This window comes from Solanum tuberosum, unplaced genomic scaffold (genome assembly GCF_000226075.1).
Source record: "Solanum tuberosum cultivar DM 1-3 516 R44 unplaced genomic scaffold, SolTub_3.0 scf00251, whole genome shotgun sequence".
NCBI lineage: Eukaryota > Viridiplantae > Streptophyta > Magnoliopsida > Solanales > Solanaceae > Solanum > Solanum tuberosum.
The window spans coordinates 507,513-527,602 of record NW_006239173.1 but is presented as its reverse complement, the minus strand read 5'-3'; the positions used below and the strand labels follow the sequence as shown (position 1 = coordinate 527,602).

Here is a 20,090-nt window from a genome sequence, read left to right as displayed (position 1 = left end):
ATTGAAATAAGTTCTTTAAGGCCTTGTTGGAGGGGCGGAGCTAGGTAGATTTGAGTGGGTTCATTCGAATTTTTTTTTAATTGATGAAAAATTATATTATTTGTATATGGTTAAAATTATCTTTTATGTATATATAGTAGTTAGTAGATGTTTGTTCATATTTGAGTCTCTTTAATGAAAATTCCGACTCCTCGTAAATCATTAACAAATGTCTTGAAAAAAGCAAATATATTTGTTGCTCCGTCCACTTTTACTTGCTCACTATACTAGAAATACATGCCAATGTTTTACTTATTCAGTTTGAAGAATTAAGAGATAATTTATCACTTAGTTTCTAATTTACACTTATTATCAACTATAGTCATTTTTCAAAACATTAAATTGTATTCAAAGATTGATATAGTAATAAAATTGTCATTTTATTTATTGTTTCTTAAAAAAATGTGTCAAGTCGAAAGTAAAAAATACTCAGTTTGCAAGATGTTAGATTCAACTTTCTGACCACACAGTGGTTAATTATGAACACGTATGTATTAGTACGTCCCAAAGTTAACAAGTAAATAATGACCCTTACATTGGTTTGATAATTGATAAACTTTGCTCAATTATATGAGTAGAAGTGCACAACATATTCAAATTCAAAATCTTAGCTAACTATCATATCCACTTTAATTTATTTGTCTTACTTTTCTTTTTAGCCTGTTTCAAGAAAAAAAATCTCTTTGCGTTTTTAAAAACTTTTAAATTCTAAACTTTCCACGTGACATATTTTCTAAAATCCTTTTCATTTCCTATGAGTCTATGACCAAGGAGAAGTCTAGAATGGTTTAGGAAACAAATGAGGACTAGATTGGGTTTGTCCATTTGAAGTGGATTTAGTACACAAGGCTATATTAGCTTAACCAACTTCACTTAACCAATGTTTGCAGCGAAATAGTGGTTGACAGAATAAGTGATCTCTGAAGTGTTTTTATTTATTTATTCGGAACATCCAGGAAAACCTACAACCGCTACCTTTCTACCTTTCTAATGTGCACTGGGAAGTATCTCAAAGTTACTAACTCAATCTCCTATGCCTTCTGGACACATGAAAATAGTGAAGTGCTCGAAGAAATTCCAACGAAAAATGTTGAAATCGGGGAGGGGAGGTAGATCTGTCATTTACTTCGTGAAGAACCTGACCAGCTTTCATTTATTTTTGAAGAATACAACTTCTTAAATTAACATTACAAAGGAAAGAAGACAAAGAAAACGAAGTTGCAGAGTCAGCTCTGGTTGAAGACGGGCGCCAGATCTAATCTGTTGCAAGCACCGTCTATCATAAATAGTCTGAAACACTAACCTGCAAAACAAAAGCAAATATATAAACTAAGGTAACCAGAAATGATCTGAATGCAGCTGAAAGAACTTCAACTTTGGTCCATCTAATACGTCAAGTAAAGAAATGTACACTGTTATGTTAACACATGAACAGGTCCACTACTGGTGTGGGGAAATACCAGTTGATGAATCATATGAGCTTATACAACACTAGGATGAAGGATACAGTCCAAAACGAGATTTTAATGGAATTATCATCTTTTGTGGTCATCTCATTGAACAACCCTTGCATACTATTTCCAATTGTGATTTACCTTTGTTGTCCAGTGAAATGATCTATCAAGAGCACCTCTGAATTCCATACGAGTAAATGCAAGGACTGCATACATGCAATATCACATTGGTAGACTAAATTCTCAAATGAGTTTCCAATCTTCAGACTTACCAAAAACAAAAAAGGATTACACAAGCTCTAGGACAAGGGCTGAGGCACCTCCTCCTCCATTGCAAACACCAGCAGCTCCATATTTGCCATTTTTCTGTCTCAACACCTGCAAACATTGCATTGGGAAAATAGATATGAAACAAACATCAAAGGACAATAGATTCTCAATATTCATGAACACAAGACAAGATCATATTAGGACATTAGAAGTTACAATCGTTGAATTTAAAACCCCAAATGTTGCACGTACCCCGAGAAGTGTAACCAATATACGAGCTCCACTGCATCCAAGAGGATGCCCCAAAGATACAGCCCCACCGTGTACATTAACTTTTTCCTGAGTGAACAAGCAAAAGGTTACTTCATCAGTTCATTGTCAGGATCATTCTGTGCTTGTTCCACACTATAAAAGTACCGCAGACCAAGTAAGTTACGACTTAATGTGATCTTGTCCTTGTTCCATTTTCATATCAAAGCATATAAGCCAAAATAGTTTTCTTTAGTTAATATATCCCGACTGAGAGTGTCAAAGTTAAAGAGATTAACAAATTTTGTAGCTCAAGATTAATAAGCATATAGGATAGATAGAGCACTCACTGGATTAAGACCAAGCAGCTTTTGATTTGCAAGAGATACCACCTGCAAGCAAGGTCTGTTAAGGAGGGTGCTCACACATATGAAACAGGCTAGTTCAAAAGAAGTAGGTAAGAGCGCATACAGCAAAGGCTTCATTTATTTCATAGTAATCAATTTGAGAAGCCTCTAAGCTAGCACTTTTGATAGCTTTGGGAATTGCTAGAGCAGGTGCAGTTGTGAATAATTCAGGTTCCTGCAAGATTAAATTTAGATGAGAACATCAAGAGCGTAAGTTTAACCACCAGATAAGGAAAGTAAAAAGGTAATAACCATTAGTACTCCAAAATCTTACATAAGGAGTGCCTAAACTCTATTCTCAAATTCATAGATATAAAGTACCTGAGCAGCATCCGCGTAGCCTGAGATCTTTCCAATAACATTTAATCCTAGTTTTATAGCCTTCTCTCCACTTACTAAGACCAATGCAGCAGCACCATCACTGAAAATGAAAGATTTCTCTTGTCAATAAATTTTATTGGAAAAGAAAAACGAAGAATCTCTTGAAGTTATCATATTCTGATTTCCTGTTTCAAATTTTCAATAGGGAACAATAAGGAGCAACTTCAACAGCCAGTTCTTATCATGTTTCACTGAACTATTCACATTTCAGGTGAAAGATGTTCTTAAACAGCATAGTCGATGACCTAACTAACTTAGATCCCACTATAGACGCAAAGTGTAAAAAAATACTTTTTACAAATGAACCAGAAATGTTAAGATATAATTGTAACTGTATTCAACAAATCTTTTTCAGCTATTGTTTGGGATGCAGTACTTCCAGAGAGAGAAAGTTAGTGCAAGTAAATTTCAGAGTAGTTGACCAAGATTGTAGAAGTAGGAAATGCATTTATTGGTTAGGTTAACAAAAAGTTCTTGTTAAACATGTGAAAACAAGAAATACAGAACATGGTAGAAAATTAAGTCCACGAACCTTATGCTAGAAGCGTTACCAGCAGTAACAGTACCATCTTTATCCTTAAAACTTGGTCGGAGTTTTCTCAATTTTGCACCATCAAACTGGCAGGAAGAACACAGAAATTATGAGTGATGAAGGCAGGAGACTGTAGGCAGTATAAATGCACGTGCCTATATCATAACATCTTTTAAGTATCAAAGAAGTAAATTCATATATCTAATCCTTTTAGTACTTGGAAGGCACAAATATGAAGGTCAAAATAACTAGTCAGAATATTCTCTTCATCCCCTTCAATAAGAAACTACAGTGATTAGAAGTTGCATTTAGCTTCATTTTCTAGCTATTCTACTTTACTTCCCATATGGGAAGTAGGTATGAGAGTGGCAAAATTAAGTCTCCAAGAGCGCTTCAAGAGAAGAAGTAGAGGAGACCATACATGTATGGTAATAATTTTGCTTTGACTAATAAAATGTCATATTAATGTACTCACCTTTCCTAGACCGTCATCCTTATCAACAATAATGGATGGCTTTCCTCTTCCTCCAGGCACCTCAACCTGAACATTGTCAGAATTCATTAGAACCATAAAATAAACGAACTGCAAAGAACTTGCTTTATTTGAGTATGAAAAAATATCTAGAGACCAAGTGCTAATAACTTTTACCGGTACAATCTCCCATGCGAAAGCACCAGCTTCCTGAGCAGCAATTCCACGTTCAAAACTTTGAACTGCATAATCATCCTGCATATATAAGAGAGACATAAGTGCTTGACTCCTTCAGGCTTCAGAAAATAGAAGACTTCAGCAAATCTACATAGCGGATAGCTGAAAACTAAGAGAAAACAGAATGATGATTCACTTTGGTTTCCAGATGTGCGTGTGGCAAACAAGTGGAACAGGGAATAGAAAATCAAAATGGTTCAACTTTGCATAGAAATAATGACACAGCCTTAGGAAAGAGTGGACCACATGTATCCCAATCGTTATTGTTTCTCATAGAAGCTTCAACAAATGGTGGTTTCATTTACTAAAACATCAAAAGAACCAAAAACAAAGATAAGGAGGAACTGGTATGTAAGTATAAATTAGATAAACCAAGAGTAGAAAAAGCTTTGGTATGTGGAATTAAAGTCAGAGCCAAACTTGCAGCACGATGCAAATTAAAGAAAAACAAATATGTATATAAAGACAAACCTGCTCCTCTCTTGTAATTTTATGATTTGCAGCACATGTTTCTGCACAAACTCCCATACCACAATCCTTATAAACATCAGTCAAACCATCTTTAAGCATTCCATCAACTAGACTATCATGTCCAAGACGAGATCCCTTCCTGTGATTATGGCATTGATCAATGAAGGGTAGTGATAAAACAGAATTGAAGAACAATATTAACTAATCAGAACTTTTGTAGTGGAAAAAAATAGAAGTGACCAGGGCAACAAGTCTACCGTACTCCGAACAATACATTAACCATATAAAACTCAGTGGGGAGAGATCTAAAAAATTATGTCTGACGGGGAACAGATCATAAAACTCAATGGAGTGAGATCTAAAAATGTATGGCTGATGAGGAACAGATCATAAACGGGTTTAGGTGGAAGCATGAATAATAAGAAGTGATGACAGCTGGTTAACAGGAATATGAGCTGGCTTTGTAATTGTTGATTAAGAATGTTAAGAACTTAAGATTTCGGAACAGCACATGTACACTGTTGAAGCAAAAAAAGAAAGGTTCGAAGTTGTAGACATATTATAAAATGTGCCTTGGGAAAGTCGCAAGAAAACAGCACCACTCTTCCTAAAGTGTGTGACTCGAAAACATATCATTTTGTATCACTATCCTTCTTTGCTAAGGGAGACTGAGGGGCTTCTTAAAAGAAATTGTATTATCACAGTGGTTCAACTTTTGAAGAACGCAAACCTTGCTTCTGCAATATATTTGGGAACATTGGACATGCTTTCCATTCCACCAGCCACAACCACCTCATTGATGCCCAACTGGATACTTTGAGCTGCAAGCATAGTAGCTGCAAAGCCACATAAAATTATATATTGTCAAAAAACAAATACCTCTTTCACTCTCACAACAGTTATTAAAGGGGACAGATGTCTCCAGAAAATAAATACAACAGGAAGGTGCATACCTTTCAAGCCAGATGCACAAACTTTGTTCACAGTCGTGCAAACCACCGTATTGGGTAGTCCTGCACCCAATGCAGCTTGCCTAGCAGGAGCCTGTCCCAGGTTTGCACTGAGGACATTTCCAAAGAAGACTTCTTCTACTAGTGATGGATCAACATTTGCTTTCTTAAGAGCACCTAAAGTTCAACCAACAGACAGATTAATTGAAACTCAATGAAATTATTAATGCCAGTCAATTGGGTTTTCTATGATGAAATAACTATGCAGCAATAGCTAGAGTCCTACCCTCAATGGCTATTGATCCAAGTTTTGTAGCTGGCAACGAGGAAAGAGAACCAAGGAAGCTCCCCATTGGAGTACGGGCAACACCAACAATGCAAACATCTGTTTACATTAAAGCACAAATAATGAGCAATTATCAAACACCAACAATGAAAACATCTGTTCACATTAAAGCACAAATAATGAGCAATTATCAGAAAGCACAGTTTGGAAAACCTTTTTCACGACTTAGCAAACCAAAATCTAGAAAAAACAACATACAACTATACTGCACCAATTTATCTGATAAAAGAACATCAAAAGAAAGGATAAGAGACGCTGAACTCAATGAAATACTGTTTTTGACAATGTAGACAATATCAATCAATCGTCTGAGCCTCAGTAGGCTGTCTGAGTCTTTTGTAGTGGGAATAACAGCAGAAAATTTATGGTTATGAAAAGTAGAAAAATGTGCTACCAGTTTTGGACTCTCCCTTTTACATAAAGTAACAGTAAGAAGAGCATTCCACTCTAAAGGTTTCAACTAGAGATTATGTTTTAACTAACTGAAACTACAAGTTAACCTTGCAATGAAACTTTTGCATTTCGTGAACAAATATCCAACTGACCATACAAAATCAAGACTTTCCAAATGAAATCCACATATATGAGCGAAAACCAAAGTCAGATTCAACAGTGTCTCATGGTAAGACCGACTTATAGAAATGCTCACACTTTCAGTTTGTTAGGAATGTTGAAAATACAAGAAAAATAAAAGAGATTATTTTTCCTCTTTATCTAAAAAAGACAATATCCTCCAAATAGAAAGCAACTGCTTATTTCCTAATGTCTATCTACAGAAAACTACTTTTTAATGATTCTTTTTTATAATTGAAAATTTTAATGAAAAAATCAAACACAAAAATGGACAAAACACTAAGTTCTTGCTTAAGCATAAAAAGGTTGTTCTTTCCATGAGAATTGCCATGGGACCAAAGAACACCCCTGCTACTAATAAATGGTCACCATGAAAATCAAATTTGCATAGATAATAGTGCTGGCTCATACAGGAAGCATCAACAAATCAACTGGCTATCTTTACATCAAATAAAGATTCTAGGCTAGGTGCTAAGAGAGCATAAGTTGTTACCTCTAGGCTTGATGGTATCTGCTGCTGCTGGAGCCATTGTGAATATGTATGAAAATGGATGTCTGTTTCATTCAAAACTAATCAGGGGTCTCTTTCTATCAACAAAAGAAATCACAATACCACCAATAGAAAAAAATTGTATGACCCAAATATGACCTAAATTTCATAGTATATATCAAATCATAGCAAAGCAAAAAGCATGAGCAATGAAAAACTTAGCCTCAAGCCCTCAACTACAACACATCTACTATACTATCTTTCCCAAAGATATTTTCATAGATTAATCAGCACCATCAAGTCATTTCAATGAGAAAGAAAACTAGATAAACACTATAAGCCAAAAAATGTGAAATTTCTTGAAAGTTCCACGATTAACATTCCACCTAGATTGGGTCCTCCCCTCCCTCAACACAACTCATCTTCATCCCCACCACCCCACGCCTCTACCCCTAACCCACCTCACACAGTGTTCGTCTAAGTTAGACGCAAATAATTTTTAAGAAAAATATTTTTTTACACAAAAAACTACTAAGAAACCCAACTATTTTCCTGAAAAACATTTTTCGTGGAAAATATTTTTCATGTAAAACAATTTCCTTCGCACCGAACAGGCGTAAATGAAACTTGAGAAATAGCGCTCATCAAACAAATGACTTGGAAATGAATATTGAAACAGAAACAGTGACAATATGTGATCTAGAAAATGCTCAAATGATTCACTAAATACTGTAAATCCATAAACCAATATACGCCTCACCTGATTCGCTCGCAGATCTAAACTAGAAAAAAAATCAAATTTCTAGCATGAACTTGCATGGAATTTAGAAAGTAAAATCCAACACACAAAAAAAATGAGATGGAAACAGAGAAATGCTGTTTGGTAGAGTGATTATCAATTGAAATACCTCAGAAGTTGAAGGAGATTTCGATGGAGCAGAGCACAAAGAAACTGAGTGAAAGCTGAATGTGCATTTTACAGGGAAGAAGAGGACTATTTATAGATAACCCGGTGACCGGCCGGTCTATTCTGTTCCTAGACCGGCTTTATTGACTCACATCATCCATTTCATTTTTGGTTTAAAAATATGTAGTTTTTATATTACTAATTAGTTTTAAAATTATTTTTATTTGAGAAAAAAACTCAAATATGTCATTAAATTTTGAGAAAAGATTTAGTTATGCTTCCCTTATAAGTTTAGCTCATCTATATCATTTTCGTATAGTTCTAATTTTGTAAAACTATTTTTTGCATGTAGTTAATTATAGTTCAGTCATGTTATTTATTAAAATATTTTTAAAATAAAATTATTATCAAAATTTTAAAAAATACCCATATATATTATTTATTAGAAAAACTTAATTTATATAGGTTATTTTAGTTAACAAATAATGACAGAGACAGGAAAGTGATTGAGAATTGGTAGGTGGGGTGTTTTTAGTGATAGGAGGCTGCAGAGGCGGACACATGTGAAATAAATATTAAAGGTTAGTTGTCAGTTATAAAATTTATTTCTTCCCACATTATATATTTATTTATTTTTAAAAAATTATTTTGTTTCCCAGAAAAAAACAAAAAATATTTTGCAATAATATTTTTCTCTCTACCAAACAAATTGTTGTTTAATTTTTTTATAACGAAATAGAAGGTTTTGTTTTTTTTTTCATTTTACATTTTTCCTAAATTTTATTTTTGAGGGAATCTGAGAGAAATATTTTCCAAGTTCTGTTTGTAATTTAAGTGCATAGTACAGAGTTAATGTTACAGTTGCACGTGAACTTTGAAAGGTACTCTGCCATGATTGACTCAAAAAAATAAAAAAATTATACCCAAAACAAAATACTTTCACAAAGACAAAGAAGGGGATTTTTCTTTTGGGAATTTCTTTTCGTTTCATATTAGTTGATCATTATGGTAAGTAAATTTGATTTTACATTGAAAAGTTCTATAGATACTGTCTCTGAATATGAAATTGTTTTTGTTAGAAAGTATTTTATCCTTAATATAGAACTTTTCAATGTAAATTCAGAATTAATCAAATCATAATGTGAATATCGAATATCGAAAGAAAAATAAACTTAAGTAGACTCACATCGATATGAATTTTAGTGGGATGATTGGGATTTTTCCCTTATTAATTAAAGATTTAAAATCTGAAAAAAAAATCCTCTTAAAATCAAAAAATATATTTTATAATATATAAATTTCACACAGAAAACATCGAATATGTAAGTGATGTGCCAGCCACTCTAGGGAGATGTCTGCTAAAATACTCATTTAATATAATTATACTAAGGTGTTGGAATTTGAAAATAATGTAAATAAACTATAGTTTTGATAATGTTTTATATTATTTAATTCACATGTCAAATATTGTTATGTGCCACTGCCAAACCCACAACAGCCAGTTAGAGGTGCCCTTGTTGACTTTAATCAGTCTAAATGGGCTGCTATAATGCTATTATAACATAGCATTTAATTTTGAACTAAAGAAAACAAATTATTTGATCTATTTGATTTTGTTTTTGGTGTTTTAAGTGCTCAAATAAACTTATGTTTTTTCCCTATTGTTTTGTATTTAAATGTGCTGAGTTATACACTTATGAATAGATTGATACGTGGATGAGGTGAAATATTTCATAATTAAATTTGGGATAAAATATATATTGTGATTGGTTGATGGTATGAATTTATTTCATGATATATTCCATCTTACTCCCTCTGTCTCCTTTTAGTTGTCATATTACGCTTTTCGAAAGTCAATTTAACTAATTTTTAAATATATTAGATTATATTAATTCAATATTTTAAAACTAAAATTTAGATATTCAAAAACTATTTGAAAAGTACTATCTATTGCTTTTTTATATATATCAATATGATGAAAAAATATATCGTAAAATATTAGTCAAAATTCTTATTGTTTGACTCTAAAAAAAAAATTATAACAACTAAAGGGGGACGAAGGGAGTATCTCATTCAACTTGAAATTCTTTTATCCCATCTTCAAAATAAGATATTTTATCCCATCATATATATACTTTTCTAGGGTCATCTTAGTGCATATGAATAAAATAAATTTATTTGACTTATACAAGCACAAAGAAATTAATAAAGTGTAAATAACATCACAACTTATTATAATGGTGCGGTTATATTAACACAAAGTAGTACTACTTTAGTGGAGAAAAATAAAAAATGTCAAATCTCATTAGTCATAAGTCAAACAAATGGAAGGGAGTAAAAAATAAGTAGTGATAACTGATTTTTTTAAAAAAGTTTATTTTAAGAGTCTCATGTTAGTGTTATTGTGCATTTTAATATTAGAAATAAAAATATTAAGTGCATGATAATTAATAGGCATAAAGTGAAGAATGGTATTATTTTTTTTTATAATTTTTACAACTATAATGACATGCTATTCTCATTATCTTCCACTAATTTTCAGATGACTATTTACATTTTGATATTATTTGTAAAAGAAAGCTGAGAAATACTATATTTTGAGGTTAGTGTAGTGAAGAGAGAACTGAGACAAAGATATTTCAAGCCTCTAGCTTATTCACTATAGAAAAAAGAGCAAGTTTATGTTGAAGGAATGTATTATTATGGTGAAGCTTTAGATACATCAACTAATTCGGAATTGTTTAAGTTATATGTCGTTATTGGATTATTGTATCCTGAAGGATATAAGTCAAGAGTAGTACTGTTAGATCAATTTAGATTATATTGCAGTGAACTTGAATATCTATTAAAAAGGGAAAAAAGTGTGCAGAATAACAAACATTTAATTTAAATGATATTAAATGATATAGCTACTATTTTGGAAAAGTGTGCTTTGTAGCTATAGTTTCTCCAAATCTTGCTATCTGTTTAATTTGTATAATTTGCCTAAAATTGTGTAATTCGTCTGATTGTATAAATCAGAATTTTGTATAATTCGGTTCCTAATTGTATAAATCCAGAATTTGTATATGATTGCCCTAGCTATTTGTATATGATTTATGAAAAATTCACAATAAATTACCCTGTTTGTATATTCGCAAGCGAAATATATAAACAGAGTTCTGAAAAAATTCCTAAATGTATAAATACAGAGTGTATATACCCTATTTGTATATTTGCAAGCGAAATATACAAACGCAACCTCCATAGCAAATGAAACTATAGCTATATAGCGCAATTATATAAACTATAGCTATAGAACCTTATTATGTTTATTATGTTAAATTTTCTCTTTTAAACTTTATGGTATATTTCCTAAAAAGTAAAAAAACATAGATGACAATTCAACATAGCAAATTAGTAAATACCTAAATATCCCTTTGATTATCTACCAAAAAAATGGTGATAAAGTAAATCAACAAACGATCACTTGAAAAAGATAGGTGCATATGTGGAGAAAAGATAGGAAATAAAGATATTAATAGGTTAATAATTAAATTTGATAAAGTCTTAAAGAAATTAGCCATCTTAACAATGTACTTAGGTCAATTATAATTTTAAGTCATTATACTTTTATTTTTTTGGGAGGAAGGTCCTAGGTGGAAATGTTGTGCAATAAGAAGAAATACTATTACAATATAACAATAAACCCAAGTACATTGCCAAAATGGGCCAATTTTTTTAATAACTTTATCAAATTTAGTCACTAACTTATTAATATCTCTATTTCCTGTCTTTTCTCTACACACCCAAAACACACATTCTCTCTCTCTCTCTAATATATATATTTTCGCGAATTTCATTCTCTGTCCATCTTTAAATTTCTCAAATATGATTTATTATTATTATTATAGAAATTCGGTAATAGCAAAGTCGTTGGCGATTTCTATAATGAAAGGTGACTATATTGCAGCTGTGTCAGCGACATTAATAAACTAATTTATTTACTTTACTTGTGTTTGAGTGAAATGAATGATCCCATATATATATATAGTCGAGTAATAGATAATGACGAAGAAGTTTACATATTTATTCATTGGTTTATCACTGTTATTGAAGTTCTCTTTTTTTTTTAAAAAATAATTCCACTTAGCATTTAGTGTCTGCATTGGAGCCACGACTAAATTTGATCATGCATTGTAGGGTCCATTTCGGGGGTGGTACTCCCAACAAAATTTTCTCTATACATTATTGACATTTCGTTGGAGCCATCGACAATCATTTATTGAATCGAAGCTTCAAAACCTGAAATGTGGATTTTCGCAAATAACTTTCGTTTCAAATTGTTATTTTTGTAAAAGATCGATTACGTATTAAGAAGTCGAAATATAAATTTTGGGTGATTTGGTGTAGTTTTAGATGTGTTTTTGGATGAATCACATGCATGAATTTAAGGAAGAAGACAGTATTTTTGTGTGCGTGTATAATAATGTATAATATCATATGTTACGTCTCTTTGAGTTTTGTATAATATTGTATATTTAGTGTATAATACTGTATATCAAGTTTGAAAACGTTTTTGTAAAAAAATAAAATATAAAAATTATGTATGTTATTGTATATTAAATATTAAATATATTAAGTTCTATACCGAATTGTGTTTTGACTAAAGATTTGTAAGGTAAGCTTTAAACTATTCTTTTACCATGTAAATTAGTTAACTATATATTTCTGATTTTCTTCCAAATCCAAACTCTAGCTATATAATTTTTGTAATTTCTTACTATTATGAGTAAATAGAAGACATGTATATGTTTAACCAACATAAGTTGTGGTACAATGATAAATTGTTTCAGTCTTAACTAGAGTTCTAGGGTTTACACACCTCGATAGATCATGCAGTGAACTATTCAAATTAAATGTGAGCTTTAACGTGCGCTCCGAATTAGGGGCGGACCTAGAGGTTGCCAAGGGGTTCACCCGAACCCCCTCAACAAAAAAATATATTGTATATTTAAGGTATTTTAAAAACTTTTTATGTCTATATATTGATTTTGAACCTCGTAAATATAAGATTAGAGGTTGATTAAGTGGTTGAGGGGTTCAAAACTCAACCAAGGTTCCAAGATCAAATCTTAGGCACTACTCTCGCAATCCGACCGAAAAAAGAAAAAAAAAAAGAAAAAAGAAACATATGTTTGGTGTGTCAGCTATTTTTCTTTTATAATTGGGTGGCGGCGGCTCTTCAAATTTTCCCGGGCGAAAATGGACGCATGAATATGAGTGGAGACACCATAACTCTGCATTGACAAAGCTCTCTTTCTCCATAAAAGCAGGTAAGTCATCTCTGTTCTTTGTAATAAATCTCCATCTCGTTTGTTTATATGAACTTATTGCTGCTGTTCTCCTAACTCCTAGGGTTCTACACTTAAAAAGGGGTAAATTTGGGTTGGAGTAGTATTTTTCCATTGGGGAGTGAGAACATAGTTGATAAATTTACGTTACTCTAAGTCATCATTTGGATTTTGATTAGCATTTGAACTCTCAAGCTTGTTCAATCGTAAAAACAAAAAAAAAAACAAAAAAAAAGAAGTAGAAGTGACTTCTTCGGTGATTTGTGTTTCTACTTGTTTTTTTTGTTGAGCTAAACCCACATCTGATTAGTATAATTTGTGTGTTTCTATTGAAAATTTTAACCGAGATTAGCAAATAACTGCACCGGAGAGAGGTGGGTTAAGCACCATGAGGTCTATCAGGTTCAATTTCCAGCATAGACAAAACACTTGGTGATTTCTTCTCGTCTGTTCTAGCCTTGGTAGACAGAGTTATCTTGTTACTGGTGGGAGGTGACATGTATCTTGTGGAATTAGTTGAGTTGCGTGCAAGCTTGCATGTATACTACTATTATAAAATAATAATATTAGCAAATAACTAGTTGGTATCAAGATGTATAAAGAAGAGTTGTGATAGGTTGATAGAGAAATAGATGTTAGGTTTAACTCAACTCCAAAAGCTAGCTATTGCCCAAGATCATTTAAACCTTGTCTCACAAATGTAGGACTCCAACAACCCCGGGGAGCCAACATTCGGAAATGATGAATTCGGAAATGATATCATGGTAAAGAATGGATTATGGGCTTAACTCAACCCCAAAATCTAGCTTATGAGGGGAGGATTGCCCAAGACCAAATAAGGAGACCAAAAAGCCCTTGTCCCACTGATGTGAGACTCCAAATTGAAGGATACATGGGGTTGATAAGGCGTAGCTAATTGATATTATTGAAATAAGCTTATACAATTTAAGTGTAACTTCAGAATAAATGAATTTCTGTTTTAAATTAATAAGTGATTACTGGTGTTTTAAATGATAATTACTCAACTTGACTCTTGAAAAGATAAAATGTGTTACATGATTTTTTATGGATAGATAAACAGTAGAAGGAATTGATACAGGATCATTAGCCACCACTTTCAAGTGACCTTTGTTGTGGATCCCATACTTCCATCTCCACCTTTGGACATTTTTAACTTAAGAATGTGTATGTTATAGTCAATGGAATTTAATTACTTCATATTCAGACTGATTTGTGGTACAATCTTTTAAACTTAATAAATCATACAAAAGTAGTGTTTTATCGAGGGATTGACTCTTCATCTTCTTAGGCGTACTCACCTAAAAATGGATGAACACAAGTAGTGGTACTTCATATAGTTTTTCCAAAATAGTCTTAAAAATTGACCATGCCCATGTCAAATCCATATTGGAGTTCGGTACTCATATCATGCCACTACTGTACCCACATATGAAATGTGATATCTTATATGCTTCAACCTTCTAATTTGATTAATCTCAAGTGCAGTTTATGAACTTGAAATGACTAACGGAAAGCGGAAAACACTCCATGACTTCTTTCCTGGATCTGGTATTCTTCTTCTCGTTTGCTTGATTTACTTGTATTCCACTGTCATATCTCCCTCTCTCACAATGTAAGTGTTGCTACGCATTAACATGTCATTTGGTGCGCATAGTAGTTATGTGAATAAATAATCCAAGATTTTTTTTGCTGTGAATAAAACTAGAAGTGATTATTATTCAGTGAATAGTCTAGGAGTTATTATGTGGTGAATAGTAATACATGGAATATAATGTTGGGATTACTTACTTTAAGTACACTTTTGTCTTTAAATACTTTTATCTTTGTATTGCTAACAAGTTTATTTTTCACATTCTATCTTGTATAAATTAATATAACAATTTGCATAACTTAATGCGATTATTATTAATATCGTCAGCCATTAGATTAGTTATGCGGCGATTGTTTTTTTTCTTATACAGTCAACCAAAAAAACTGCATAAGTTATTCAGATTATTTTCCTAATCTGCCACCCAAATACTATTATTTTATATGGAACGTTATGCTTGCATTATTTTTCATTATCTCTCCAACCAAATAGCCTGTAAAGTGGTTCTTTATTTTGCTTTCCAGATGTATCAAGGAAGGGGAAAAGTCATGAATGTGGACCAAGAAATGCAAATCTTAGGGATGAGAGCAGTACTAATATTGGGGAGGAGCAGGTTATCTTTGAAGAAACAGCTTATCGTGGTTTGGCAAAGTTTTTCTGTCAATCCGGTACACCTCCAAAGTCAGTAGAAGATAGGTACTTCAAACAATTAATAAGTTATCTTAATCCTAAATTTCGTCCTTCATCTGCCATTCTCTCACGGTATTGCTTGAAATTGTATGATGAAGAGAAAGCAAAAGTTAAAGAAATTTTGAGAAGCTTGAATGGACGAGTTAGCCTCTCAGTTGAGAGGCTAAAATATAACAAATTCAATGACTTTGGCTACTGGTCTACCTCAGATTTTGGGGGATCTTTTTCTGATTTCATTTGCTTAAGAGTTCATTTCATTGACGAAGACTGGAAGCTAAGAAGTTGGGTTGTTAGTTTTAGGTCTCTTGATGCGTATGGAGATTATGTTGGTGAGACAATTCAGTGTCTTTCAGATTTTGGTATTGAAGATAAAATATGTGCTGTCACTGTGCATAGCTATCTGGACTTTGATGAGATTGTTGATGTCATTAAAAGTAAACTTCTTGAAAAGAAAAGACTCCAGCTAGATGGACAATTTTTTCGTGTATCTTGTAATGCAGACATTTTTAGTTCAATGGTGAAAAAAGCATTTGGGATGATAGAGGATATAATCAGTGACATTCGTCTCATAGTATTTTGGGGCAAATCACCACCAGTGTGGAATGTGACATTTCATAAACTACAGGAAGCATTGGAATTAGAGGCTAAAGGAGAATACTTGAAAAAAGATGATTATAAGGATTATGATATACCTTCTCCCCAAGAGTGGGAAAAAGTTAAGGGAGTATGTAAACTTGTAGGACATGTCTATACTGCAGCAGAAGTGTTATTTATGGAAAAACGACCCAGTGCAGGCCTTTACTTCCACAATCTTAATAAGCTTCGATTTAATCTGATGAAAGATTCTGTGAGTTCAGATGAATTTGCTAGAAATTTAGCCAATAATATGCTGAAAAAGTTTGGCAAGTATTGGACGCATATGTATTTGGTGTTGGCTCTAACTACTATTATGGATCCACGCTACAAAGTGAAGTACTTAGAGTTCTGTTTCTTGAAGTATGAAGGTAATGATCTTTTACCGCTATCATCTATTTTGGAGGCCATCCAAAGGCTTTTCGATGACTATGTGGTGCACAGGTCCTCAATGGAGTATCCTATGAGCGATTCAGATTCTGATACGGGTGAAGATCTCATTTCTGATGAATTTGGTACGAGTGAAGATCTCCTTGAGCCAATGGAAGTTGTTAATGATCCTAGTTTTGGATTTGACTGTTCAGATGAGTTTAGCAAATTCATCCAAACAACTAGTCAGCCACCAAAGTCAGAACTTGATTGCTATCTGGAAGAACCTATTGTGCCTTGGACCAAGAACTTTTATGTGCTGAGTTGGTGGAAAGCTGCAAGTCCCCGATATCCTGTCCTATCAAAGTTGGCTCGTGATCTTTTGTCAATACAATTGTCTCTTGTTACAGGCTATGATTCTTATTACACTGATTTGCGTGAACCTGATAGAGATATGACATCCGTGGAGCCAGATTTAGTGAATGCCTTGATGTCTACTAAAAGCTGGTTTGATAAACAGCGTCGCAATGCGGTAATCACTGATTCTTCTGTTCTGTGACATTCGTTTCTTCCATTATTTAATTCTTGGTAATTGAGTGCTAGAAGTGGATACAAATGACTTAATTATTAAGCAGATATGTATATCTAACCTATTCTCTTTTGTGCTACATGTAGACTTCTAGCTCACTTTAAAATGTGGGTTTTCTTCTTTAAGTTGTTGTGCAAGTCAGTGGATTGAAACTAGAACTTTGTGTAGTTACCAGTAGGGCCATTATGGTATTATATCATATTTTTTGTAAAAGAAAAAGAAGGAAACCATTTTCTCAAATTGCAACCAAGTAATAGGTGAAAGAGAAAATGTTGAATCAGCTCAACACTTTTGAACTTTGGTACGTATGATGATGATCCAACTCGGTCCTAGACTCCTAGTTGCTGACCGGAAAAGGGGGCTGATGATCTATGTGAAGCCCTTTGAGTGTCTGTCTCTCTTCCTTCAGAGTTGACTGATGATGTTGACTAGTGATGAGCTTAGTCATTGTGAACTCAGATCTCTTGCTGCTTCTTTTTTGACTCAAAAAGGGACAACAGATTTTGATAACCATGCCCAATGAGCTCCCACCTGCTTGCGGTCCGGTGGTCCTCAATCCTTGTGGGGAAAATTAACTCCAAAGCACTGTGGATGAGCAAAAGACAATATGATTGAATAAAGTCTAGATGAGCCAGAGGATTAGACCCCGATGTTCATATCAATTATGTGTCTGGGTCCTCTATATGGTTTTTGTAGCTATAGGGTGGTTGCTTTTGGTAAGTCTAACAATTTTTTATAGCTGCATTTATGGGTACCCTTAACGGAGATAACAGGTGTATAGGTAATCAATCCTTCGACTCATGATAGACTGATAGTTGACGTTGATGAGACTTGTGATGGCATGAGAACAGTATAGGTATCTCTGTCATGTGGTGTGCATTTGGTCTTTGAAATGGTGGGTTAAGATGCTGCTCGTGCTCCTGTTCCTTGTGCTAGATAGGGTTGGGATGGTTGCTTGATAGTGAGCTTCAATCTTCCTAGCTGGGTCGTGCTCTTCTCGTAGTATTCTCTCTTATTAGTAGGCCGAATTAAGGACTAGACTTGTAGGGTTCGAAGGTTTGTTATTTGAACTGGTCCAAACTTAGTGTTAACCCCTTTCTATCTTCCTCTCATTCAGGCTTAGACAGTTTGGTATTAAGTTCCATCAATCATCCTTTCATTTGATACAGAACATAAGCAAAAACTATTGTGAAATTCACATAGCAATGACTAATACATACAGAGTTTTGAGGACAAAGATTAACTGTTACTTGTTAGGTGACTGGAAGTGAGTGAAAAGAGCTGCTCTTAGGCTAGAGACCGGGAGTATCCAATAAGTTATACAGAGTGGCGGTGGCCTTGCCAACTTTATTGTTGAACTGAACATGCAATCACCTAGAGCAGGCAAAGAGACAATATTTCATTGGTCAAAATAGAAACTTGAAAGTGAAAAAGCTCAATGGTTGTTTGGTTGTTTATTCTGGCTTTCAAGTGACTCCAATGGCTGAAATAGCATGTGGATGTGGAAGTGTTTAAGTGTCAAACCTGGGGGATGCCCTTCTGCCTTACTGCTTCACATCAAAGGCAGAAGTTGATTGCATGTTGCAGGGGTCACCGGAGGTGGATGCTCTTACTTCTTGACTGCTTTACAGCATTTATTCACGCTTGAAGAGGAAGAAGAGGATTTTGGTGACAAGTGTGGATGGATAGCTATCCACCTGTGGTACTTGGATTTTTTCCATCATTTCAGATATCTCTTCCATGTACATAGACATCAATCTTAGCCCGGTAGATTCATAGAGTATAAAAACATTGTGAATGACAAGGACAAGTTATCAAGATCGGTGTTGGTTGAAGATGGAGAGATGTACAATTGAGCACTGTTTTTACTGAATAAGGAACTGAGCTGGTTCCAAATCCTAGCTATTTCTTGTTCAGTCGATACAATAAACAGCCTTAGATGGTAGAGATCAGAAACATATTGAGGATGTGGAGTTAATTCGGCAATGGCAAACTCTATCCTCAAAGACCAGCGTGGTTAGAGCAGAGAGTATAGCTTTGCGCTTGCGTTTATGGAGTTCTGTTGGGGATCAGGCTGACTTCTAAATGTTCTTGCATGTAAATTTTCATTCTGAAGGACAGAAAAATTCACTTTCTGCTTATTACATTCAGCCGTTTTCTTCTCCAGATGAAAAACATCCTCTTCCTTTTGCATTGCAAAAGAAGTCATGATGCCCTATAGTTCCTTACAACATCACATGAGGTGGTTTTGTTGAAATCCTTTTTATCTGCTGAATTTAACCTTCTATTTTTCTTCTTTCGTCAAGAACCACGAGGCATTTTATATTTACCCCAAAACTGAGCATGGGCCATATTTAGTATTCCTAATAGCCTTATTAATTAAAATTGTGTAATAAAGCTTCCACCTCCCAGTCCTGATGTGCGTTTTCTTTTCTCACCGCAAGCATCATATAGTTGAAAGTTAAACTTGTATTCAATTATCGTAGCACCATTCTTCTAATTGTTGCACAATCTGCTGGTTGATGGTTATGGCATTTTCTAACATCTCTATCTTTTTCCTCTTCAATTTCACTCTCATGGATATTGTACTGACTCAACTCTGACTATCATGCAGATGAAAGCTGAGGCGCAGAATAATTGATTTTAGAGAGTTTTGACTTTTTCTTTTTGCTGGAAGTTATAGATTCCAAGAAGACATCATCAGGATCAACAACTAGCCAGAATTTTTTTACAGATAATGGGATGTACATATACATTTATAGTAGAAATCTACCTAATCTACTGTGATCATGGTAGCTACTCGTCGTATATTATTGTAGCTACTTCTTTTGGCAGGATATTTAGATAGGCATAGAATCTTTGTTTCTTCAGACGTTGAGTGAAGTCAATAGTGTTCATATGAAGAATATCCGATAATCTGAAGGATGAATATGAACTTATATTCCTCTGGTATCTGAATTATGTTAATGTTGTTTATCTTAAACTTCTGTTGGATCTTCATGACTGGACTCATTGCTATGGGCAAAAATATCCCTTAGCCCTTTTGAGTTTGTCATGCAAAAGTGACTTATAAGAAGATCTATCTACCC

General features: G+C 33.6%; 2 protein-coding genes across 2 annotated transcripts; one reads left to right on the top strand and one right to left on the bottom strand.

The window, feature by feature from the left end:
* Nucleotides 1-1,127: 1,127 nt before the first annotated feature.
* Nucleotides 1,128-7,933, bottom strand: LOC102600847 (acetyl-CoA acetyltransferase, cytosolic 1-like). The gene is made up of 15 exons (XM_015313520.1): nt 7,780-7,933; nt 6,875-6,936; nt 5,749-5,847; nt 5,466-5,639; nt 5,243-5,348; nt 4,513-4,651; nt 3,982-4,059; nt 3,808-3,873; nt 3,333-3,418; nt 2,741-2,840; nt 2,484-2,594; nt 2,363-2,404; nt 2,016-2,102; nt 1,766-1,871; nt 1,128-1,342 (listed from the first exon to the last, which is right to left on the bottom strand). The coding sequence occupies exons 2-14, from the start codon at nt 6,909-6,911 to the stop codon at nt 1,782-1,784; spliced, it is 1,215 nt and encodes a 404-aa protein (XP_015169006.1). The 5' UTR covers nt 6,912-6,936; nt 7,780-7,933; the 3' UTR covers nt 1,128-1,342; nt 1,766-1,781.
* Nucleotides 7,934-12,998: 5,065 nt separating this feature from the next.
* Nucleotides 12,999-19,975, top strand: LOC107062636 (zinc finger BED domain-containing protein RICESLEEPER 1-like). Its single transcript, XM_015313529.1, has 4 exons — nt 12,999-13,093; nt 14,618-14,680; nt 15,245-16,944; nt 19,616-19,975. Exons 2-4 carry the CDS (start codon nt 14,632-14,634, stop codon nt 19,640-19,642), a joined length of 1,776 nt encoding a protein of 591 aa, XP_015169015.1. The 5' UTR covers nt 12,999-13,093; nt 14,618-14,631; the 3' UTR covers nt 19,643-19,975.
* Nucleotides 19,976-20,090: the final 115 nt, after the last annotated feature.

Excerpts from the sequence above, each read along its gene's own strand:
- LOC102600847 (XM_015313520.1), bottom strand. The coding sequence starts at position 6,911 with ATGGCTCCAGCAGCAGCAGATACCATCAAGCCTAGAG. Across the intron at positions 3,874-3,981 it reads TCGCATGGGAGATTGTACCG|GTTGAGGTGCCTGGAGGAAG; the intron begins GTAAAAGTTATT and ends GACAATGTTCAG. Across the intron at positions 2,405-2,483 it reads AAATAAATGAAGCCTTTGCT|GTGGTATCTCTTGCAAATCA; the intron begins GTATGCGCTCTT and ends CCTTGCTTGCAG.
- LOC107062636 (XM_015313529.1), top strand. The coding sequence starts at position 14,632 with ATGACTAACGGAAAGCGGAAAACACTCCATGACTTCTTTCCTGGATCT. Across the intron at positions 14,681-15,244 it reads TGACTTCTTTCCTGGATCTG|ATGTATCAAGGAAGGGGAAA; the intron begins GTATTCTTCTTC and ends TTTGCTTTCCAG. Across the intron at positions 16,945-19,615 it reads ATAAACAGCGTCGCAATGCG|ATGAAAGCTGAGGCGCAGAA; the intron begins GTAATCACTGAT and ends ACTATCATGCAG.